Raw genomic sequence first — 22,539 nt, forward strand, 5'->3', positions numbered from 1 at the left:
CTTTCTGAGTGCTGTGGAAAAGGAAAAGCAGAGCAGGGCACAGGGGATCGGGGTGCAGGGCCGTGGGGCCAGGAGCTTTTTAATCAGGGTGAGCCTCGTTCGTGTATTATGTGCCTAGTCACTTCACTTAGTCACTCAACAAACAGTTCCTGAGTGCCCACTGCATGCTGGGGCCTGGAGCTGTCACAGTGAACAGGACGCGTAAGGTCCTGTCCTCTGGAGCTTACTTTCTGGTGGGCAGAGTGGATAGTGAACAAGCAGGCAAACACGGTGGTGGGGGGGAGTTGCATGTTGAGAGAAGGAGTGGGAAGGAAATGAACCAGGTTACATGAGGGCAAGCAGAGGCAGGAGCAAATAGAGAGATCGGTGGTCCCTCTGAGTGATGTTGACTGGGCCCGAAGCATGAAAGTCAGCCCTGGGCGGTGTCAGGACCAGTGAGTTTAAAGGCTCTTCCAAGGCTGGAAGAGGCTTGGCAGGCAGAGTAAGCCAAAGGAGGCCCATGTGGTGAGCACAGAGGGCTGGGCAGAAGGGAGCCGTGAGTCTGGGGAGAGTGGACAGGACTCGTGGACAGTGCAGGGTCTGGCAGGTCACAAGGAAGGCTCTGGATTTTATCCTAACACCAGGAGGAAGACACTGAAGGGTTTTAAGGAGGCCTTGACTTGATCTCATTTGTGCCTTTAAAAGGTCGTCCTGTGGGCTGCGTGAAGAGTGGATTGCATAAGCAGGTCCCTCCGTAGCCGCGAGGGGGGCAGGACACACTTCTCAAGCTGACTCCAGCCCACAGTCATTGAACCCCTACTGTGTGCTAGGCACTGTGCTTGGTGGTTTTCGTGTGAGTTAGCTCGTCCACTCCTCTCTGCACAGTTTCTGGTCCATCCAGAAAGAACCCATGTAAACTGTGATTCATTGTCTTGCAGTTGTCCCCAGAAAGCCAGGGTGCAGAGGGAGCTGAGGTTGGAGAGCGAGGGTGCAATGGGGAGGTGGATTTAGACAGTTTAACACCAAAGCAGCAGTTGGTGCTCTGTCCATTGCAGGATAGCCCAGCCTTGCCACTAGCTAGCTGCATTCTTGTTCCAAAGTCAGGATGTACAACGGTTCTACCCTCTGCCTTCCCCGAGAGGTAGCAGTCAGAGGAGAGGAACAGGGCCATGAAATCAGCTGGCCCTTTAGGTTCACAAGAAAATGGTAGTTGGCTTTTGAAATCAGCTCATCCCTCAAATGAGAAGTTCCAGGGGACAGGAATCCTGTCCTGGTCATTTTGGTCACTTGCATTTTGGTCCCCATAGCATTCAAGTTAAAAATGCCTTCCAATTTAAAAATGATGCTCAGTAGAGGCTCTGAGTGTCAGTGGAATTTGGTTGAGACAGAAATGGACACAGCACTCCAGGGCTTCAGAGAGAAATTCTCTAAGCCTGTTTGCCAGGTTTCTTGAGCAAGCAGGTGTCTGGGCAAGCTTGATCTTGAGATGAACCCAAGAGGCCTGGGCTACCCTGAAATACTATTGTGTTTCAAAAAGAAAAAAAAAAAAAACACCACGGACCTTTTCCTCCTTTCATCTTTCCAAACAAGCAGCCTGAAGTCTTTAACTGGGCACATTGCTTCACCCGTGAATCTGATAATACTCATTCTCACGATCTGTGTGCACGCAGCTACAAATCCAGAGACCCAGTGTTTACCTTTGCAAAATAATGCATTCAGGTAAGGTTGTTGAAGCCACCCTCTGTGTATTGAGGGCACTGGCAGCGTCCTGATGTTAGCCTTGCAAACGGCCCAAATTTCCGTTGAAAAAGCAAACTTCCCTCGCCACGCTACGCCTTCTTGAATCTGATCGTTTAAATGCATTAAAGTCTGATAAAGGCAGCTCCTCTCTCCCCTTTCGGGCTGCATTTAGAAGGCAAATCAAGAGGGTTTGCCTTTTCCTAGACACAGCTGAACTCTATAAAGGGCTTCTGTTTTGTAATCTGTTTTCGAGATCTGATGCGTCTGTTTCTAACACCCCGTCACGTGAGGCGGTCTGACGTAGTCACCCAACACGACTATGAGAAAACGTACTGCAGAGGTGTGTGTGGGATGGGGGGGCCGAGTCCCTGAAGCAGTTCCTTTGTCGGAACACTTTCCACAGCGAAGAGCGGACCCGTGCAGTAAATTCCACATCGATATGGGCCCCCCACTGGCCCGAAATGGACTGTGAGTTTGACTTTTGCAGGATTCCAGGTCAGTCTCCTAATACAGTGCGTTCTTTTTTTAGTTGGGTTCTAAGTTTCTTTTTATAGAAGAAGACTTGTGGTGGAGGGAGGAGAAAGTTGCTCTGTCGGCTCAGTTTTGTCACTATGTATGCTAGGAATTGAGTGGCCCAGGTGCTGTAGAGGGCTCGGGGCCTTTTCTCTGGGCAGAAGCTTTAGACAGTGGGGTTCATTCTGGCCCTGGAGCGTGGTCTTGAGTAAGTGACTTCTAGTTCGCAGTAAGAGTGTAGACTGGGCAGGGTTGCTTCACTCTCTGTCATGTCTTAAAGATTTACTAATAAAAGTACGTCAAATTTTATTAACAAGCCCTATAAAGTTCTACGTAATAGGTGTGTTGGTTAACAACTTTAAGAGATTTTTCAAGAGTATTTTTTTGCATTGTGAGAGTTAAAAGTTTATATGGCAGCTATCATTTTAAATTTTTGGACTGCTGTGTATTCCGGTAAAGTTGCCTTGACTAATCAGAGGAGGGGAGATTTAAATAAGCTGGAAATACTGGGAATTAGTTGGTCAGATCATTGCCAAGAATCGTTTCCCTTTTTTCAAGTTCCATCCCAGAATGAGTGAACCAGTGCCTAAAAGCAGATTCCAGGATATGATGGGGAGGGGGCTAATTTAGTAGATGAATGGAGAGAATTATCTGGGCAAAGAGAATACCGTGACTAAGCTAACCTTTGAGATGAGGAAGGCAAGGATGCAAGCAGTGATAGACATACAACAGGATGTGGACGGCAGCCCTGCGAATCAAGGAACAAATTTCACCTGAGTCAAACGTGGAGGGTCTGTGGGCCCACCTGGTTTTTCAGCCATGCTCAAACATGAGACAGCAATCACTTCCAGCTTGGAAAATTAAAGACGGCTGTAGAGTACAGGTCTCTAACTGGGTGTGTCTCTGTATTTCCCTCTCTCCTGCGCTCCTAATGTCTCCTGGGGATTTCTGCTTTGCGTTTTACCACGCTTTCATTCACTCTGACTTCAGTTCTTTTAGGCCTATATATGACTTATTTTATTGAGTGGAATAATTTTAAAATAATTTCTTTAAAAATAATTTTGAATATTTTCTTATAGGTTAGAGCAGCAGTTCTCAAACTTCTTGGTCCAAAGACCACCCCCTTAATCTCTTGTCAATCATTTTGGACCCAAAGAGCTTTTGTTTATCTGAGTTATGTCTGTCGATATTTACCATATTCAAAATTAAAAATGAGAATTTAAAAAACTGTTAACTCATGAAAAATGACTGATAAACCCAGTTGTATAATAAAATAACATTTTATTTAAAAATTATGTTCTAAAGTAGAAAATATAGTGAGAAGAGTGGTATTGTTTTACGTTTTTGCAAATATCTTTAATATCTGGCTTAACAGCTGGATTTTCATATCTCCTTCTGCATTCAATTGCAATATGTTGTTTTAACTGAAGTGTATAAAGAAAATCCAGCCTCACACAAATAGGCAGTTGGAAAAGGGAGACATATTTTTAATAGCTTTTTCAATTAATTGTCAATATTCTTTGATACTACACCAAAACTTGACAAGTGGTTATTTCTTAAAGATTAGTTGCAACATGAAATCTAAAACTGTATCAATGAACTTTCCATACTCTGTTACATTCATTTTGTATATATATTACTGGAAGAGCTTTCCTTATTATTTATTTATTTATCTGAGGAAGATTAGCCCTGAGCTAACATCTGCCACTAATCCTCTTTTTTGCTGAGGAACGTTAGCCCTGAGCTTACTCTGTGCATGGCCATCTTCCTCTACTTTATATGTGAGATGCCTGCCACAGCATGCCTTGATAAGCAGTGCTAGGTCCGTGCCTGGGATCCGAACTGGCGAACTCTGGGCCACCAAAGTGAAGCACACAAACTTAACTGCTACTCCACCGGGCCGGCCCCTGTATTCTGTTACATTTAAATCCATTAGTCTCTCTTACACCTTTTAGCCCATGCATGATTTTTTTATAATATGCATTGGTCGTTGGGAAAATATTGGTTCACTGAGCTTTGTATATCTTTCAGATTTGTTACACAGTATCCAAAAATCACACTCCTTAGTATCACCACCAACCTCATTAGAAAAATCATTATGTACATATTGAGAAGTGTTGAGCTTATGGTGGTGGATACAAATTTTCCAAAATTCTAATTTTCCCTTGAAAATTGAATATTATTACTGGCAACAAAAAGGCTACTTTCTTGAAATGACAAACTCAGTTCATTTGTAAGAAAGCATTCACCCAAATACCCACACCTGAATAACCATAGTTTGTCTATCAGTCATTCTTTCAAGTAAAAATGGTGTTCCATGAACAATTTGGTGAGTTCAGCTCATGACTCAAAGAACCACCCAAGTGCTCTTCCTCAAGGCAGCCAGTCGTGGTTTTCAGTAGGTGCTGGAATCGTTCTATGTTTACCTCCCATTTTATCACACAGAAGAATAGAAAGATAGAGATTCAAGAGTCAAGATTTAAGAAAATTAAACATTTTTACTCCTTGATCTGAGTGTTACTGGCTTGATGCCCGCTAAGGTGCCAGCCGTTTCACCCGTCATTGCTTTTTGCACCGTTAATACATGTCAGCATAGTAAAAAAAAACAAAAACAAAAACAAAAAGGCAAATGACATCTTAGCATTATTTTGAAAAAAGTTTTGACCCCACAAACCTGCTGAAAGGGTCTTGGGAGACCCGGAGTTCCATGAAACACTTTGAGAACTGCCATATTGGAAGGAAACTAGGAAAAAAGTAGACAGGAATCAATTTTTTTTTTTAAAGATTGGCACCTGAGCCTATGTTGCCAATCTTTTTTTTCTTTTCCTCTTCTTCTTCTTCCCAAAGCCCCCCAGTACATAGCTGTATATTCTAGTTGCAGGTCCTTCTAGTTCTGCCATGTGGGATGCCACCTCAGCATGGCCTGATGAGTGGTACCATGTCCATGCCCAGGATCAGAACCAGCGAAACCCTGGGCTGCCAAAGTGGAGCATGCAAACTTAACCACTTGGCCACAGGGCCGGCCCCAGGAATCAATTTTATTTAGTAATTTCGCTCTCCGTAGAGTAGAATTTGGGTTCATCTAGGTCTAATTTTTAAAGCTTTAAATCAGGAACCTCTCTAAGCACAATATATAATTTAAGCCATTTGCCATTCGGGGTCCAAGGAGCCAGTTCCTCTCTGCTCCCTGTCAGGATCATCAGCAAGACATTGTACCTGCAGGAGCAGAGGGCACAAAGAATAGACTGTCCTGCACTCGAGAAGCAAATGAGGCAAGGCAGATGTGAACAAATGCATGACACGACACGTCATGATAAAGGCAGGAGCCCCAACCTCAAAATTCCGGAGGAGGAAGGCTGCCCGCATAGGGTGTCACCTGAGATGAGGAAGTGTAAGGAACTGCCAGGCAGGGGGGCTGGGGCCGGGACAGAAGAACTTCAAGAAGGAAAATACAGTCTTTCTCCTACAGCTTTATACAGATAGAATGTAGAAATCTTCCGAATTATGAGAAAAGGCACCCCTGGGTAGGAAGTGTGTGTGTGCTGGGTGTGTTGATGGTGGGGTTGAGGAGGCTAAGATGGAAAAGGGGCCTTCTCCTTTGTACCTTAATGCCCTTCTGTACTGTTTGAATATTTTACCAGGAGCATAGATTTATTTTATTTTTTTTAAAGCTAGTTAATCCTAAAAGCAAGTGAAGTTGGGGCCAGCCTGGTGGCATAGTGGTTAAGTTTGCACATTGTGCTTTGGCAGCCTGGGGTTCACAGGTTCGGATCCCAGGTGCGGACCTAGTACCACTGGTCAAGCCACACTGTGGCGGCATCCCACATAAAATAGAGGAAGATTGGCACAGATGTTAGCTCAGTGACAATCTTCCTCAAGCAAAAAGAAGATTGACAATAGATATTAGCTCAGCGCCAATCTTCCTCACACACAAAAAATAATAATAAAAAAATAAAAACAAGTGAAGAAAAGTCATTTTAATCACCAAAAGTATCTTATTTACATGCCCATCTTTGCATTATATGTATGTGTATGTATTATATAAGGTTGGAGTATGGCAGGAGACAAAAGCAGTGGAAGATTCTAAATATGCTAATTAACTAGAATTTTCCAATGACATTTATATAAAGTATAAATATAAAGTGTGTTTATCATATATTTATAAAATTCTTAAAAGCATTTTACATGCTTATAAAGTATACTTTATTAAATATACACGTATGTCCTTGTAACTATAATACAGAATTTTATATTTAATTTACATAGAGGCTTATATTTTGTTTACATATTTATGTATATAAATACAGGATGACCATCCATCCTCATTTCCCAGGGTGCAGCCCCAATGTATACCTGTCTCCCTAGCACGGTTATTAGTTGCACCCCCTTTCTCAAGGGTCCTGTTTTGAATGCTGCATTGTATGTTTACCCTATTTTTATGTGCTTATAAAAAATATTTACATATAGCATATGTTCACATATTTATATAGTCATGCATTTATTTGTATATACATGTAGATATATACATATATGTATTTATGTATTTAGAAGGTATTTGTTAAAAACTATTACAGCTACAAACAAACTCAGGAAAATGGTAACATAAATCGGATGACCACAGTTATCTAATTAGAAATTATAAAAAATATTGGCTCACCAAAATTTTTGCCTCTATCACATTTCTGTTAGCCTTTTCCATGCTTATCTGTTCCATCTTAGTAATACTTTTGAGAGTAGCGAATTTATTTCATGAAACATGCTTTTTAGAAAACATTTTAGAAAGTTACTTGTAAATTAAATCTCATCTTCCTTCCAACTTATATTTCTTTTTCTGAAGTCTCCTGTGGGCTCTCCGTCGGCAGGAGCTCCGAAGGCTTCTGTTTCAAGTTACTCTCTATGAAGAAAAATAGCGAGGAGGTCACTTTAACTTTTTTAAGTCAAAAAATGCTATTTTTGGTGACAGTGACTGGCCCCACACATGAGCTCGTTTATGTCTTAATTTTAGTTGGGGGATACCCCTAAAGTGTGTCTGATAAGATCTGTGGATCCAACGTTGTTTTACTTAGTGTTCATATCAGTCACACGGATAAAACTGGTTAAAGGAGCCAGGCTGGTCACGCTACTGAGAGAAGCCACTTGGTGGTAAGTGCTAGGACAGGCAGTGTGTGTGTGAGTGATTGTGATGAGGGGACACAGCTACTAGGCGCCAGTCCTTCTTGCCAGGCAGGCAACAAGGTGGGAAGGAGACTTTTCAATATTTACTTGTTACATCTTTTGAATTTGGTATCGTATGAATGTATTCTTTATTCACTAAATAAATAGAAGTGTAGAATATATATGGATTCCAGGATCTCGCCCTAGCTGTTCTGAACTGCACTCTCTGCAGGACAGGGGGAGGGAGGATCTCGAAACTGTTTCCCCAGTGACTTCGATGAAGAGCCAGGTTTGGGAGCTACTGTCCCAAAGCATATAGCAGGCGTGCGGTGAGCACTGTGCAGAGGGGGAGTGGACTCTTGTCTTCCTATAACGTTTAGCCTGATGCCTCGTCCTTAGCAGTTGTTCAGTTCATATTGGTCGAGGGAATTAAAATAAATTTTGAGTTCACATACCATCCCGCCCTCCCACTTTCTTAACTGGGGGTAGGGCCATCTGCCCCCTCCAGGCTCTCACTCTGTCTGGGTGGGTAGGCTACTTCCCACCCGGACCGCAGGGATGGCCTAACCAGCTGCTCTCCTACAGCCCGCAGCCCGCAGCCCTCCTCTGATCCTCTCAGCGCACTGCAGCATGAGCGATTTTTCTTTCAACTCAAATCAGATCATGCCTTTCAGTGGTTCCCTCGTACCTGCAGAAAAATGTACTGTGGAGAGTCCTTTAGAACCTTTACCTTTTGGTCTGGCCCTTCCTTTCCTAGCCCATGTCATTCAATGGTTAGGTGCTGAGGCCTGCTGTATGCCACACTGCGGAGGACACTGGGGACAGGGCAGGGCACGCCCTCTCCTACCGTCACACAGACCCGCTTGTTGGTCCCTGAGTACACGAGACCCTCTGACCGTTTTTTGTTTTGCCTATGGTGTTCCTTCTGCTTAGAATGCCCTTCCTACACCGCTGTTCCATTTATTCATTGATGCCGAGCTTTGCAGGGCGCCTGTAAACAAGCAGTTTTCGCACCATCTTCTACCTCTTTGTGCCTACCTTTATATCAGGCCTACCGTCATGGATTCCAGTTACTAGTTGGCTGTTCTCTCTGTTCGCCTAGACTTGGAGCTCCTTGAGGGCAGAGATGCCTTAGTCTCCTCACTATCTCCAGCTCCGAGCACTGTCTCTGACCCTGGGAGGCATTAACATATTTGCTGGATAAAATTGATACAAGAATGAAGTTTCTTTGTGTGTGCCAAAAAGGCAAGTCAAGGTGCTGGTTAGTAACTATCATTTTAAAAGGATTTCTGCCGCACAATTGTAGCTATTCCCCTGAAAGATATCATACTTGGATTTTCCACAGTTATGAGGATGTTTTAATGACATATAATGATAGTTCCTATTATATATGTTATTCTAACTGTAAGTATGGCTAAGATATTATTAAATGTTAACAGTCGGCCTTTTACTCACTGTCCTGACTGAATAATCTAAGAGAAGATTCAGAGAATCCCGCAGAAGAGAGTGGGGCTCATAACCTGAGACCCTAGAGTACTTGTTAGCTTGATGTGAGGTACTGTATTCCCCAAACGCAAGCAGAGCCTGTGGGAGGTTCAGTGAGCCATGAACTGAGTGTTTTGGAAGAAGCAGTGGTTTTGAGGTGGAAGGACAACATAGATGATGTCAGCATAGAATTAAACCAAGATGGAAGCCGTTGTTTTAATCATACAGCATGTATTTTGCCAAATCTGAGACTATCCAGTCAGGCCAGATAAAGAATTGAAATAATGTATGGGCTTCAGCAAAGCCAAACGAGAGAATCATATATGAGTCAGGGGAGAAAGGAGATTCTACAGGGGCCCAGACCAGAGAGACCTCAAGGAAGGCAAAGGGGACATCAGCAAAGTCTGTCATTGATCTATAACCAGTGAGGGACAGACTGCTGTGATGTGTTCAGGGGTGACCCTTTCTCCCTTCGGGGACACACAGAAGCCGTAAAGATCCCATTTCATTTAATTCCATTTTTATTTATAGATTTAACCCCCCACACTTCCAGAAAAGATTCATGGAAGATTATAATTAAAGGCAGGGTAAACAAGAGTAGAAGAACTAATGTCAAATAAAGAAAGTGAGACAATAGTCACCCCAGAAACCCAGGCTGACAATGGCTACGACAGGTGATGGTAAAAGTGAGTTCCAAGCTTCCTTATCTCAAGAACTAAAAGAGAAACAGGGTGAGCGTATTGTTCTCATTATCTGAAGAATTTGTCAGTGGAAATGCACTTTTTCCAATGGCTGAATGAAATAAAAGAATTTAGCAAATGGATCCTTGTGTGAACACTAAATAAAATAGTGGATACAGCTTATGAAAGCCTTATGAAAAGGTACAAAGATATTCTTTCTGTGGCCGTCTGGTCTTTCCAAATGAATAAATGTGCTAGGAAGGCATTGCCTCCGGGAGTTAAAGAGTGAGCATCCAGCTATATGGCTTTCTGGATGTCACCTGATAAGGATAGAGCCTGGATGAATAGCTGGTTAGTAGGTCCTTCTGCAGAGGGTTGTTTTATTTTAACTGCAGGAGTGATCTATTAGTGTGTAGTGAAATTAGTTTAGTAAGTTGCTGTTAACATTTTTTTAAATGAAAGATAATGGAACAGAACAGAATGCATTGCACACACATCGTGAGGTTAAGTTTTACTTCACTGCTGTCTTAGGTCAATGTGTACCGTGTGTTTCTTACTCTGGGTAAGTATGGAAGCTTCTGCTCTTGACCGTCACTCACTAGAATGTTGGTTGGTAGGCTCTGGCCATCCCAGGCTCGTGGTATAGAACATAGATAGAGAATAACAAGAACGAGGCTCCAGGAAGAACAGAGATAAGATCCTCAGACCAGAATAAGGACCACTGTGCCTTTAAATTGTGATAATTTAGGAACCTGTGGCTAGACTCAGTATTGTAAACTCAGAAACATACTTTCCTGGTGTCGTGTTTTGTTTCCTTTTGGTTTGCCTTCAGTACCTCACAGGGTTCTTTTGAAAACCCTAGTCTGCTTTGGCTGTAGTGGAAGAGAAATCAGAAAAGGAATGGGATGGGTCCCCCCAAGGGCTGGTAGCACAAAGGCAGGGTGCCCCTGGTGGTCAGACTCGGTCATGCAGGCTGAGACTTTCCACAGAGAGACGCCTCTGAGCCACGAAAGAGGAATGGCTCCTCCAGTTCTTGCTTCTTCTCTGAGCGGGCAGGACCTTTACACACAAGTATTGCTTCCTTAAGGAAAAACTTTTTTTAAAATCACTTTCGTGCTTCATGAATTATGTTTGGGTCAGGTCATTAGGGCTTTCTTTGAAAATGGATCGGAGGTTTGTGGCAGGACCGTGGCTCTGCCCAACTCGGGGGGTTCAGTGCGGTGGCCTTGAGTCATGATGAGACCCTTAACATTGGGGGGGACCTCCTCCGCCCAAATTCGGACATGTATATATAGCTACAACTTTGAAGGAAGAAGGAGAAAGAGTTCTGGGAGGATTTCCAACTATAACAACTGTTGGCAATGGTATGAGAAACAGGCTGGGGCGAGATAAAGATTTAGCTTCTAATGTTGACTCCAAGTCTTGGAAGCAAAATAGAATGAAATAAAAACCTGCATTTTCATACAAAACAAAAGTTTTTCAAAGATGTTGAAAATAGTCTAGAAATATAGAAGCTACTTGTGGAAGAGTCTCTGACCATTTCTCTCCTCTTGTTTCAGATGACAGTCATGTCCCTTTCTAGGGACCTCAAGGATGACTTTCACAGTGACACAGTGCTCTCCATCTTAAATGAGCAGCGCATTCGGGGCATTTTATGTGATGTCACTATCATTGTGGAAGACACCAAATTTAAAGCCCACAGCAATGTCCTGGCTGCTTCCAGCCTTTATTTCAAAAATATCTTTTGGAGCCACACAATCTGTATTTCCAGCCACGTCCTGGAGCTGGATGATCTCAAAGCTGAAGTGTTTACAGAAATCCTTAATTATATCTACAGCTCCACAGTCGTCGTCAAGAGACAGGAAACAGTCACTGACCTTGCAGCTGCAGGGAAAAAGCTGGGAATATCCTTCTTGGAAGATCTTACCGATCGCAACTTCTCAAATTCCCCAGGTCCCTACGTCTTCTGCATTACTGAGAAGGGAGTGGTTAAAGAGGAAAAAAATGAAAAAAGGCATGAAGAACCAGCCATCACTAATGGGCCGAGGATCACAAATGCATTTTCCATCATTGAAACGGAAAATAGTAATAACATGTTTTCTCCACTGGACTTGAGGGCAAGTTTCAAAAAGGTCTCTGACTCCATGAGGACCTCTAGCCTTTGCCTGGAGAGGACTGATGTCTGCCACGAGGCGGAGCCCGTCCGGACCCTGGCCGAGCACTCATATGCTGTTTCTTCCGTGGCCGAGGCTTACAGAAGTCAGCCTGTACGTGAACGTGATAGCAACTCACCTGGCAAAACAGGTAAAGAAAATTGTGAAGCTCTGACAGCAAAGCCGAAAACATGCCGCAAGCCAAAGACGCTCTCCCTGCCCCAGGATTCTGATCCAGCTGCAGAAAATGTACCGCCTCCTCCAGTAGTAACCAACTCGGAGGTTAACCAGGAAAGAAGTCCACAGCCAGCTGCAGTTCTTTCTCATTCAAAATCTCCCCACAACAAAGGCGATGTCCGTCCTTCCAGGGAAGATGAAAATAAATCCTCGGACGTCCCCGGGCCGCTGACAGCGGAGGTTCCACCCCTCGTTTACAATTGTAGCTGTTGTTCCAAATCCTTTGACAGCAGCACTCTGCTCAGTGCCCACATGCAGCTGCACAAGCCAACGCAGGAGCCGTTAGTGTGCAAGCACTGCAACAAGCAGTTCAGCACCCTGAACAGGTTGGACCGGCACGAGCAGATCTGCATGAGGGCAAGCCACATGCCCGTCCCGGGAGGAAATCAACGCTTTTTAGAAAACTATCCTACCATTGGACAAAACGGAGGTTCGTTCACAAGTCCAGAACCTTTATTATCTGAAAATAGGATTGGTGAATTTTCCAGTTCCGGAAGTACCTTGCCGGAAACGGACCACATGGTTAAATTTGTTAACGGGCAGATGCTCTACAGTTGTGTTGTATGCAAACGTAGTTACGTGACTTTATCCAGCCTCCGGAGACATGCAAATGTTCACTCATGGAGAAGAACATATCCTTGCCATTACTGCAACAAAGTGTTTGCGTTGGCTGAGTACAGGACAAGACATGAAATTTGGCACACGGGAGAAAGGCGCTATCAGTGTATTTTCTGCCTTGAAACCTTCATGACCTACTATATACTCAAAAACCATCAGAAGTCTTTCCATGCCATAGATCATAGACTGTCCATTAGTAAAAAAACAGCCAATGGGGGCCTGAAGCCTAGTGTCTATCCATATAAACTTTATAGACTCCTGCCTATGAAATGCAAGAGGGCTCCTTATAAGAGCTACCGAAACTCTTCCTATGAAAATCCTCGAGAGAACAGTCAGATCAGTGAGTCTGCACCTGGTCCCTATGTCATTCAGAATCCACACAGCTCTGAATTACCTTCGCTGAATTTCCAAGACAGTGTAAACACCTTGACCAAGAGTCCACCCATCCCATTGGAAACACCTGCATGTCAGAACATACCCACTTCTGCCAATGTGCAAAATGCAGAGGGTACCAAATGGGGACAGGAGCCACTGAAAGTTGATGTTGACAATAACTTTTATTCAACTGAGGTGTCAGTTTCTTCCACCGAAAATGCTGTCAGTTCTGCCGTCCCTGCCGGAGAAGCTCCCGTGTTGTCTGTGAGTAATGGCAGTGAGAACTCCGCCTCTGTGATTAGCTACAGTGGCTCAGCACCGTCGGTCATTGTGCACAGTAGCCAGTTTTCCTCGGTGATAATGCACAGCAACACTGTTGCTGCCATGACCAGCAGCAACCACAGAGCCCCTTCAGACCCGGCTGTCAGCCAGTCCCTGAGAGATGATGGCAAACCTGAGCCAGACAAAGGGAGTAGAGTCGCCAGCAGACCCAAAAGCATTAAGGAGAAAAAGAAAACTATACCATGTATCAGGGGAGAACTACCAGAGGAGTCAAAATACACTGCTGACCCTGGAGGGTCGTTGAGCAAAACCACAAACATCGTTAAAGAAACCAGTAAAATTGAAACCTACATTGCGAAGCCTGCTCTACCTGGAACCTCCACAAATAGCAACGTCGCGCCCCTCTGCCAAATAACAGTGAAAATTGGGAATGAAGCCATCGTGAAAAGGCATATCCTAGGATCGAAACTGTTCTATAAGAGAGGGAGAAGACCCAAGTATCAAATGCAGGAGGAGACTCTGCCACGAGAGAGCGACCCGGAGACCAACAGAGACAGCCCGCTGGGGCTTTGCCAATCCGAGTGCGTGGAGATGAGCGAAATGTTCGATGACGCAAGTGACCAGGATTCCACTGACAAACCGTGGCGCCCGTACTACAACTACAAACCCAAAAAGAAATCCAGACAGTTGAGAAAAATGAGGAAAGTCAACTGGAGGAAGGAGCATGGAAACAGGAGCCCAAGCAATAAGTGTAAATACCCAGCAGAACTGGACTGCGTGGTGGGGAAGTCTCCTCAGGAGAAGGCCTTTGAGGAAGAAGAAAATAAAGAGATGCCTAAGTTGCAGTGTGAACTCTGTGATGGAGACAAGGCCTCAGGGGCTGGAAACCAAGGAAGGCCCCACCGGCACCTCACTGCCAGGCCTTATGCGTGCGAGCTCTGCGCCAAGCAGTTCCAGAGCCCTTCCACGCTCAAGATGCACATGCGGTGTCACACGGGAGAGAAGCCGTACCAGTGCAAGACCTGCGGGCGGCGCTTTTCCATGCAAGGAAACTTACAGAAACACGAACGCATCCACCTGGGCGTGAAGGAGTTCATCTGTCAGTACTGCAACAAGGCGTTCACGTTGAACGAGACCCTCAAAATCCACGAAAGAATCCACACTGGTGAAAAGCGTTACCACTGTCAGTTCTGCTTCCAGAGTTTTTTGTATCTGTCCACGAAAAGGAATCATGAGCAGAGGCATATTCGGGAGCATGACGGGAAGGGCTACGCCTGCTTCCAGTGCCCCAAAATTTGCAAAACAGCTGCTGCCCTTGGGATGCACCAGAAGAAACACTTATTCAAAAGCCCAAGTCAGCGGGAGAAAATAGAAGGAGACGTGTGCCTCGAAAACTCAGATCCCCTGGAAAATCCACATTTCGTTGATTCAGAAGACAATGACCAAAAGGATAACGTACAGACCATTGTTGAAAATGTCCTTTGAATGGCAATACTTGGAAAAATCTTCAAAAACCTAAGTTGGTGGCTTTATGTTTTTTGGGGTTTTTTTTAGTTAGCCGTTTCCTTTTTTGTTTTCGTTTTTCAGTTTAGTTTTGTTCACATAACAGTCATAAAGGAGTGAAGTGTAAAAAAAGAAAATCTCATTTGTGAAAATTCCAGAAAAAGGATCCTAATATCTACTTTGGGTTTTAGCATTAACTTCATGCAAAGTGCACAAAAACGAAATAGCCGGTCCTCCAGTACCCCGAGTGTCTTGTGAGAGCTGACGAAGTTCTTAGCTGTGGTATTCCTGCCAGTGAAAACAAAGAGTTTCATTTTAGCCTAACTTAAAACTTTCTAGTAAGTGCTAATAGGAACCGGCTGCTGAACTGTCTTTAGTCACTGGAGAAAAGAAGGGTCGGATATCATGAAAATGTCATCTTCATAAATATGTTAAAAGGTGAACAAGCTACAACAGTCATTATTCCCATCCAGCTTCTGCACTATTAAAACTTGTTTAAATTAATGGATACATATGAAGTAATAATATAGCTGAAAATACGTGTGAAATGAGTAACTTAAGTAGGACGTTCATACATCACCTAGAACTACTTTTCTGCACACAAACCTTGTAAAATACATATATAAATCACTCTAACTTTTAACTGTCCATGTCCCCTGTAGAGAATTATAATGATGAGCAATAGATCTGCAAATAATGAGGACTGATGTAAAAATCAGTAGAAAGCATTTTGAATAGGACTTAAGAGCATGTGTGTGCTTTTAGATGGAATGCTGTTCTCTTGCAGTTATGGCTGAGCTGTGTTAGAATTGGTCTACTCGAGTCACAGAAAACATAGGTCATGCCTTATCTATGGGGGAGAGCCTTCCCAGAACTTACCTGTGATTACCTGTGCTGTGTATTACTTTGCAGTGGCCTCACTTCAGAAAATGAAGAAGGGTCAAATTCTTCTGAAACGCCCTACAGTCTTCCATCTATCACAAGGCCATGGCTGTGGAGGTCTAGTCCAGATAGACGTACCCAGTCCCAGGGGTCAAGTAAAACCTGACACCTCCCGTTCCACAGAAGGAGTGTCCAGGAAGTTTAGCGCAAGGCACGCATACAGTGATGAATTCCCAGGCACTTGAAAGTGACAGAAAGCCTAGTCCCTACAATTATTAGCCCTCTTGGAGATTATGCAGCCTACAAGTGTATACTAGTATAAAACAAAAGGACAACAGAACCCCCCCACCAACCCATTAATGATTTGATTGGGCAAGAGGAATTGATGATCTTCCTTGCCTCAAACAGTGGCTTTGTTTTGGGGAGGATGGGGAGATAGAATGTGGAATGACAAGGTTCCATCACTTACTTGCATGACTTAGAAATATATCCACAAAGCCAAATGCCTTGTCTTCGTGTTTGCAGATATCCAGCCCCGTTACCTAAAAATCCGCTCAAGTTTTTTAATGTTCTTTTATGCTGGCCCACACCATCGGCATTGCCCTCAAAGTCTAATTACCCTCTAGGATACTCCATCACGTGGACTAGGTTCCTGGGAAGCTGGAACTCGTGATTCTTACTTTTTAAACTGCCAGAATAGGAGGGAGAGAGAAGACATTCCTACGCTTTGATCACCAGTGTGGGCAGAATGCAGAGCCTGGTTTCAGGGTGACTTGCAGCCATTCATGTTCACGGGATTTGGGAGACGGAAACCCAAGTTTACCCAAGGTTCCCATGACGAAGAAGTAGCTCAAAGGACTCCAGTTTCTCTCTCCAAGTGTTGTGATGTCTCCATGAAGAAGACTTAATATGGATTTGGGTGGGCAAGAAAGCATTTCACACCCGGAAAAGGACGTGATCAGAGCTGACCTTTTTATACTGTAGTACTTTGCTGTTAAGTAAGCCCAATATTGTACCTGCATTTATCTTTGTTCTACTTTCACTCACATACAGTATTATGTAACAGAGGCAAATGGGAAAATGCAAACGGACTCAACTTTATTTTATACATTGTATATATGTACACCTGCACTATTCATTTGGGTTTCGTTAAAGAGATGGTCACAAAGGGCTTATGAAAATCTTTTTCAAATTGATAATTAGAATATTGAATAAGCAATCCTGTGATCTATTAATTTGTTTATCTCGATTAGGATTATGAATCAAGGAGAATTACTGTGCATTTTAGTCATTTTGATTTGAGGTAACTCCAAATATAAAATTATTACATGTAGTGATGTCTCCCAGCCCTTACATGTGGATATTTTTTAAGTGGACTTGTATGCTGATAATTCTAGACCAAAGTAAATATGGCAGAATATTTATACATGAAAAAATAATTTTGCAAATATTTTCTATAATTGTATTATTCGTTTAAAATGTTGATAGCTTGTGTTAGTTTCAGGGAGGGGTGTATATTTTGATAAAAAATACTTGACTTTGTAATTCTGTATATTCTATACAATTTATAGCAGAGCCGTTTTAAGACTAAGCCTTGTCACATTTTTTGTTAATTGTGAAAACTTTATTATGAGTGATGTTTAAGTATGCATTGACCACATACTGACCAACTAGAATTAAAGTAAGTGTATAAACAGTGAGCATACTGTATGCTGTACAAGATATACTGTAATTTGCTGTTTTAGCATCTGTATTTTGGTTAGAAGATATTATTAAATGCAGATGTCAAGGGTTGGAGAAGTCTAATTTTATTTTTAGAAATAATGAATATAAATTTGTCTTTGCTTGATTAAAATAGCTTATTCCTATGTTAAGTCTCTTTTTAAATGTTTTAATGTTAATTCTTCTGTGCAGCCAAGCAGCTGTTTCATCTCTGTGAGTCAGAGCATTGTTTCACGTATTATTCATTCAATATATTTCTGTTTCCTTGTTTACATTCCATAGTACCTACTTCCATGCTTGGGACTCAAATGGAATATGACATTAAAAAAAAGTAGAATAAGAGAGATTGAAGTCTTCTGGTAATTTAGTGCTTTGGATAGGCCTGATCTTAGCATGAAAATCGCAGAGTATGGGAAGCATTCTGCTCTGTTCACCCACAGGAAGCAAATTACACTTATCAAGAACCAGGCATTTGGCAATACTCTTTACGTCGCCCGTTTCATTCTGTCCTTCCCTGATGACCCTGGGGAGGAGACCTCGTTATCCACATTTTATAGTGACTTTGAGAAGATCCCACGGCCAGACAGAGCCAGGATTTCCATCCAGGGCTGCCTGACCCCGAAGCCCGTGTTTTTGTTCCTTCTCAATACCTTACAGAAAAATGCTTGATGTAAACTGAACAGAGAGTGAGGAAAGGAGACCAACACAGTCATACAGCTTCAGGATGGTAGTTGTTAGGATGACAGCTTCTGGGAGGCCGTGTGAGGCTCAGCTTCCCTGGACTCGCTGCTAATCTACTGACTGAGGCTTCAGTACTGCAGCCTTTGGCTTCTCATATCTTCAGATATTGCCCTATAAAAATCAGGTTTTAAGAGTTTGTACACTTTTTTTTTGGAATATGGAGTGAAATTATAATTTAATGCTATTATAAGCTAGTAATTTTTAACATTTAAAAAAAAAATCTGTTCCAGGGGCCAGTCCCAGGACCCAGTGGATAAGTTCTGTGTGCTCCACTTCGGCAACCTGGCTTCAGTTCCCGGGCATAGACCTACTACACCACTTGTCAGCAGCCATGCTGTGGCAGTGACCCACATACAAAACAGAGGAAGATTAGCACAGATGCTAGCTCATGGCAAATCTTTCTCAGCAAAAAAAAAAAAAAAAAAACTATCACAGACTGTACTCCTAACCTTAGCTAATTATCTTCAGATGCATGCAATTAGTCCCAATGGCTAATGGGAAAGGGAGTGCCAGGGACTCGGGCAGCACAATCCATCACCAACACAGGGGAAAAACTCAGATTTCCATCCAAATGACTGGCCAGTAGTAGTAATTTTTTATCTGAAGGACAATCCAAACCAAATTCTCCCAAAAACTTGGTAACTGCTCTCTGCTAAAACTAACTTTATTGTCTAGCAAAACAACAGATTTAATATTGAAAGAATTTGCAACAATTGAGAAAGTAGCTGGATTAAAAGCATGAAAACAAACTATGCAAAGCAATCCTGTCTGCAGAGCAATATTCTTTTCATTACTTCGGGTCCTTTCGTTCCTGTTGCTCACCTTCTGCTCTTCTCGTCACCTGTTGATCGATTAGGTTCTGCTCCCTTTCTCTCCATCAGCTCCTCTTGGCAGAGGCAATGGGTCTTCCACTTCAGTTTCCTCCATATCTGAGGACTCTTCCCCTTTCCCCTCCCTAAATCCTGGCATCTATTAGTCCCCTTTCTGGAGAGAACAGCTCCCTTTGGCCCCTCCCTCCATCCCTCCCCAGTGTGCACCCCTGACCCTGATTCTTCAAAGAAAACGGTCAGTGAGTGGGCCAGTTGGCTTAGTGTGCAATTTTTAAAACGTAACACTCCAAATTTAGACAACTAAGGGAAGAACTGGTTACAACAGAAATGTGACTACATTTTTATTACCTCCTTCTTGACATCTGAGACATCAGGTAATTCTACTTATTTAGAAGGCCTGGCTGAGAAGTGAGCACTTTTCTCAATAACTTTAAAAGTTATGACTTATATGTAATTCTAGGGGGATTTTATTGCTGTTATAAGAAACTTTGGTACACAGAGATTTAAAAGATGTAACAATGCTAACTTATGTAGGAATTTAGTTCATTTATTCAAAATATGCTTAACTTTGAGTGTTGGGCATTATGTCAAGGCCAGGGCTACAGAGATATAAGCAGTAGTCTATGCCTTCAGGGAACTTCACTCCGGGGAAGGAGACTGACAAGGCAATAGGTGATTAAGAAACAAAGCGCTGCGCTCCTAGGGGCTCAGAACCAACACAGAGAACCCTGAGCTGGAGCTGATGGGGCCTGGGCTTCCCAGTGGGGTCAGGTGCAGATAGGAGTCATTAAAACAAAGGAGCCCGGGTGAGTGTAGATTATTCCCCAAGCCTGGGGTTTGGCGTGGTGAGCCAGAGGGGCATGCCAAGGACACATCACCAGGGTCTCGTGGGCCAGAGGGTTTGAATTTCTATCCTGGCAGCAGAAGGGCATTAGGGGAGCAGGTGAGGGGCTGAGCGCTAGGAGATGAGGTCAGAGATGGGTACCGCAAGGTCCAAGCAAGATGAGAAGCCATTGCAGGGCTTCAGCAGAGAGGACCCGACCTGACGTGTTAACGACCACTCTCACTGCAGTGTGGGGAATAGGTGGCAGGATGGGGCAAGAGTGGGGGTGGGGAGATAGATAGGAGGCTGTGGCAGCCTAGGTGACAGATGACAGTGGCTAGGACAAGGGTGGGAGTAGTAAAAATACGAAGACTAGATCACGTTCTGGATAGATTTCGTTTTTTCTTTTTAAAGATTGGCACCTCGGCTAACAACTGTTGCCAATCTTCCTTTTTTTTTTTTTCTGCTTTATCTCCCCAAACTCCCCCGTACATAGTTGTATATCTTAGTCGCAGGTCCTTCTAGTTGTGGGATGTGGGATGCCACCTCAACGTGGCCTGACAAGCGGTGCCATGTCCGCGCCCAGGATCCGAACTCTGGGCCGCCGCAGCAGAGGTTGCGAACTTAACCACTCGGCCACGGAGCTGGCCCCTGGATAGATATTTTTAATAGGAAAAATTTCAAACACATGAAAAGGCAGAATAGTATGGTGAACCCCAGTGTGCCTATCATCCAACTTCAACAGTCAACAATTCATCACCAATTTTATCTATACCCTCACTACTTCCCTTCTCTACTGTACTATTTTGAAGTAGATCTCGGACATCATACCATTCCATCTGTAAGTATTTCAGAACGTGTCTCTAAAAAAATAAGCATTTTTAATATAACCATATCATTATCACACCTGAAAAATTAATAGTTCTTTAGGGCCAGCCCATTGGCATAGTGGTTAAGTTTGTTTGCTCCACTTCAGCAGTCCAGGGTTCCTGGGTTTGGATCCCAGGCGTGGACCTACACACCACTCATCAAGCCATGCTGTGGCAGCATCCCACATACAAAAATAGAAGAATGTTGGCACAGATGTTAGCTCAGCAACAATCTTCCTCAAGCAAAAAGAGGAAGATAGGCAACATATGTTAGCTCAGGGCCAATCTTCCTCACTAAAAAAAAAAAAAAAAAGTTCCTTAAATCCATCAGTTAAAATTTGATTATCTTACAATTGTCATAATTTTGTTTACAATTTGAATCTGAACCCACATAAGGTCCCACACTACAATTGGTTGATGTAGCTGGGTGTCTTTTAATCTATAGGTTCCCCCCTCTATCTCTTTTTACCCCCCTTTGCAATTTATTTGTGAAGAAATGAGGTGGTGTGTCCTGAAGAGTTTCTCACCATGTGGGAAGCAGCAGGACAGCTTCCTAGGCTGGGTTATGTTCTTTTGTCAGGAGGCACATCCTTTTGGGCTGAGATACTGGATGCCCTTTGAAGATCGGTCTGATAGGATTTGCGGGTGGTTTAGGTCCCATGGGGGAGGGAAAACAGAGGAGTCAAGGATGACTCTGAGGTTTGGGTCTGAGCAATTGGAAGGATGGAGTCGCCAGCAGACAACTAGATATGTTGAGCAGAAGTTCAGAAGAGGCACTGACTCCAGCCGCAGATCTGAAAGTCATGTCTCGTTCATTCAAAACCTGTTTGAGCTAGGCACTGGGAATCCAAGGGCAGGCGAAACAAATAGTCCCTGGAGCTCAGCGGGGATCTAGTGGGGAAGGCAAAAAGCTGAATAATCACAGCTGCGATGAGTGCCGTGAGGAAGAGCTACGAGGTGCTGCAAGGACATCTAAGGGGGGGTCTAACCTAGTCTGGAAATTCAAGGGAAGTCACCCTTGAGGAAGGAACTTTTGAGGTGAGATCTGAAAGATGAACAGGAGTCCAAGGGGAGAGCGTTTCCAGGTAGAGGGAATGGCAGGTACAGAAGGCTGCTTCTGGAGGGAACACAGTGCTCTGGAAGCAAATGGTGGCCAGAGCGCAAGAGAGATGGATCTGCGGTGAGGTGGAGGGCAGGAGCCAAGCTGAGCAGGGCCTCCCAGGTCGCGCTAAGGATTCGGATCTTATGCTGAGAGCAACAGAAAGCCCTTGAATTGTTTACAGCAGGTTGGGACAAGGAGAGGTGATTTAATCAATTTTGTGAAAAAGTCACCGTGGCAGAAATGTAGAAAATGGTTTGGAGGACAGTAGCAGCCCTGAGTAGAGCACTTAGGAAACTATTGCAGTGGTCCAGGCTGGAGATGATAGTGGCTTGGATTACATGGAGGCGGTGAAGATGGAGAGAAGAGAGAAGGTTTGGGAGCAGGACTTGATATGGAATTAACACGGCAAGTGAGGGCTAGGGAGGGGTCAAAGATAAACTTTTGGTTTCAGAATTGTTAAAACTATGGGAATTCAAGATGTCCCCTATGAAGCTTGGCTAGAGAAAGACAGAATCCCAGAAAACATCAGTATTTGAAAGAGGAGTTAAATAAAAGCCTATATAAGAGGCTGAGACAGAGAGGGGGCCAGAGAAGCAGGAGGAAAGTTGGAGAAGTGGCAACTAGGAAGTCAGAGATGGAGAATATCTCAGAAAGGAGAGACTGGTCAATACTGTCAAGCGAAGATAAAGCCAAGTAAGGAAAGTCTGGAAAGTGCCCTTTTGCTCTCAGTAACTAGAAGGTCACTGCCAGTGGTGTGCTGGGAAAGGCTAACAACCAGCCTGATTTATAGTGTTTGCTGATTTCTGTGGTGCATATACTCCCCCCATGGATGATTTTAAGCTACCAACATG

At 43.6% G+C, this 22,539-nt stretch overlaps 1 protein-coding gene across 12 annotated transcripts in view; it reads left to right on the forward strand.

Annotated features, from left to right (window-relative positions):
* The window catches only part of ZBTB38 (zinc finger and BTB domain containing 38), a 76,276-nt gene extending 58,611 nt beyond the window's left edge, over positions 1 to 17,665 (forward strand). For 11 of the 12 annotated variants that reach the window (XM_070238237.1, XM_023621023.2, XM_023621026.2 and 8 more), the window contains one exon: positions 11,111 to 17,665. In XM_070238237.1, the coding sequence (XP_070094338.1) occupies positions 11,111 to 14,701 (3,591 nt within the window). In that variant the 3' untranslated portion in view covers positions 14,702 to 17,665. Of the gene's footprint in view, positions 1 to 1,972; positions 2,215 to 11,110 lie in introns of those variants that run through there. The other variant, XM_023621029.2, reaches the window with a different exon arrangement.
* Positions 17,666 to 22,539: the final 4,874 nt, after the last annotated feature.

This window comes from Equus caballus, chromosome 16, assembly GCF_041296265.1.
Source record: "Equus caballus isolate H_3958 breed thoroughbred chromosome 16, TB-T2T, whole genome shotgun sequence".
Lineage (NCBI taxonomy): Eukaryota > Metazoa > Chordata > Mammalia > Perissodactyla > Equidae > Equus > Equus caballus.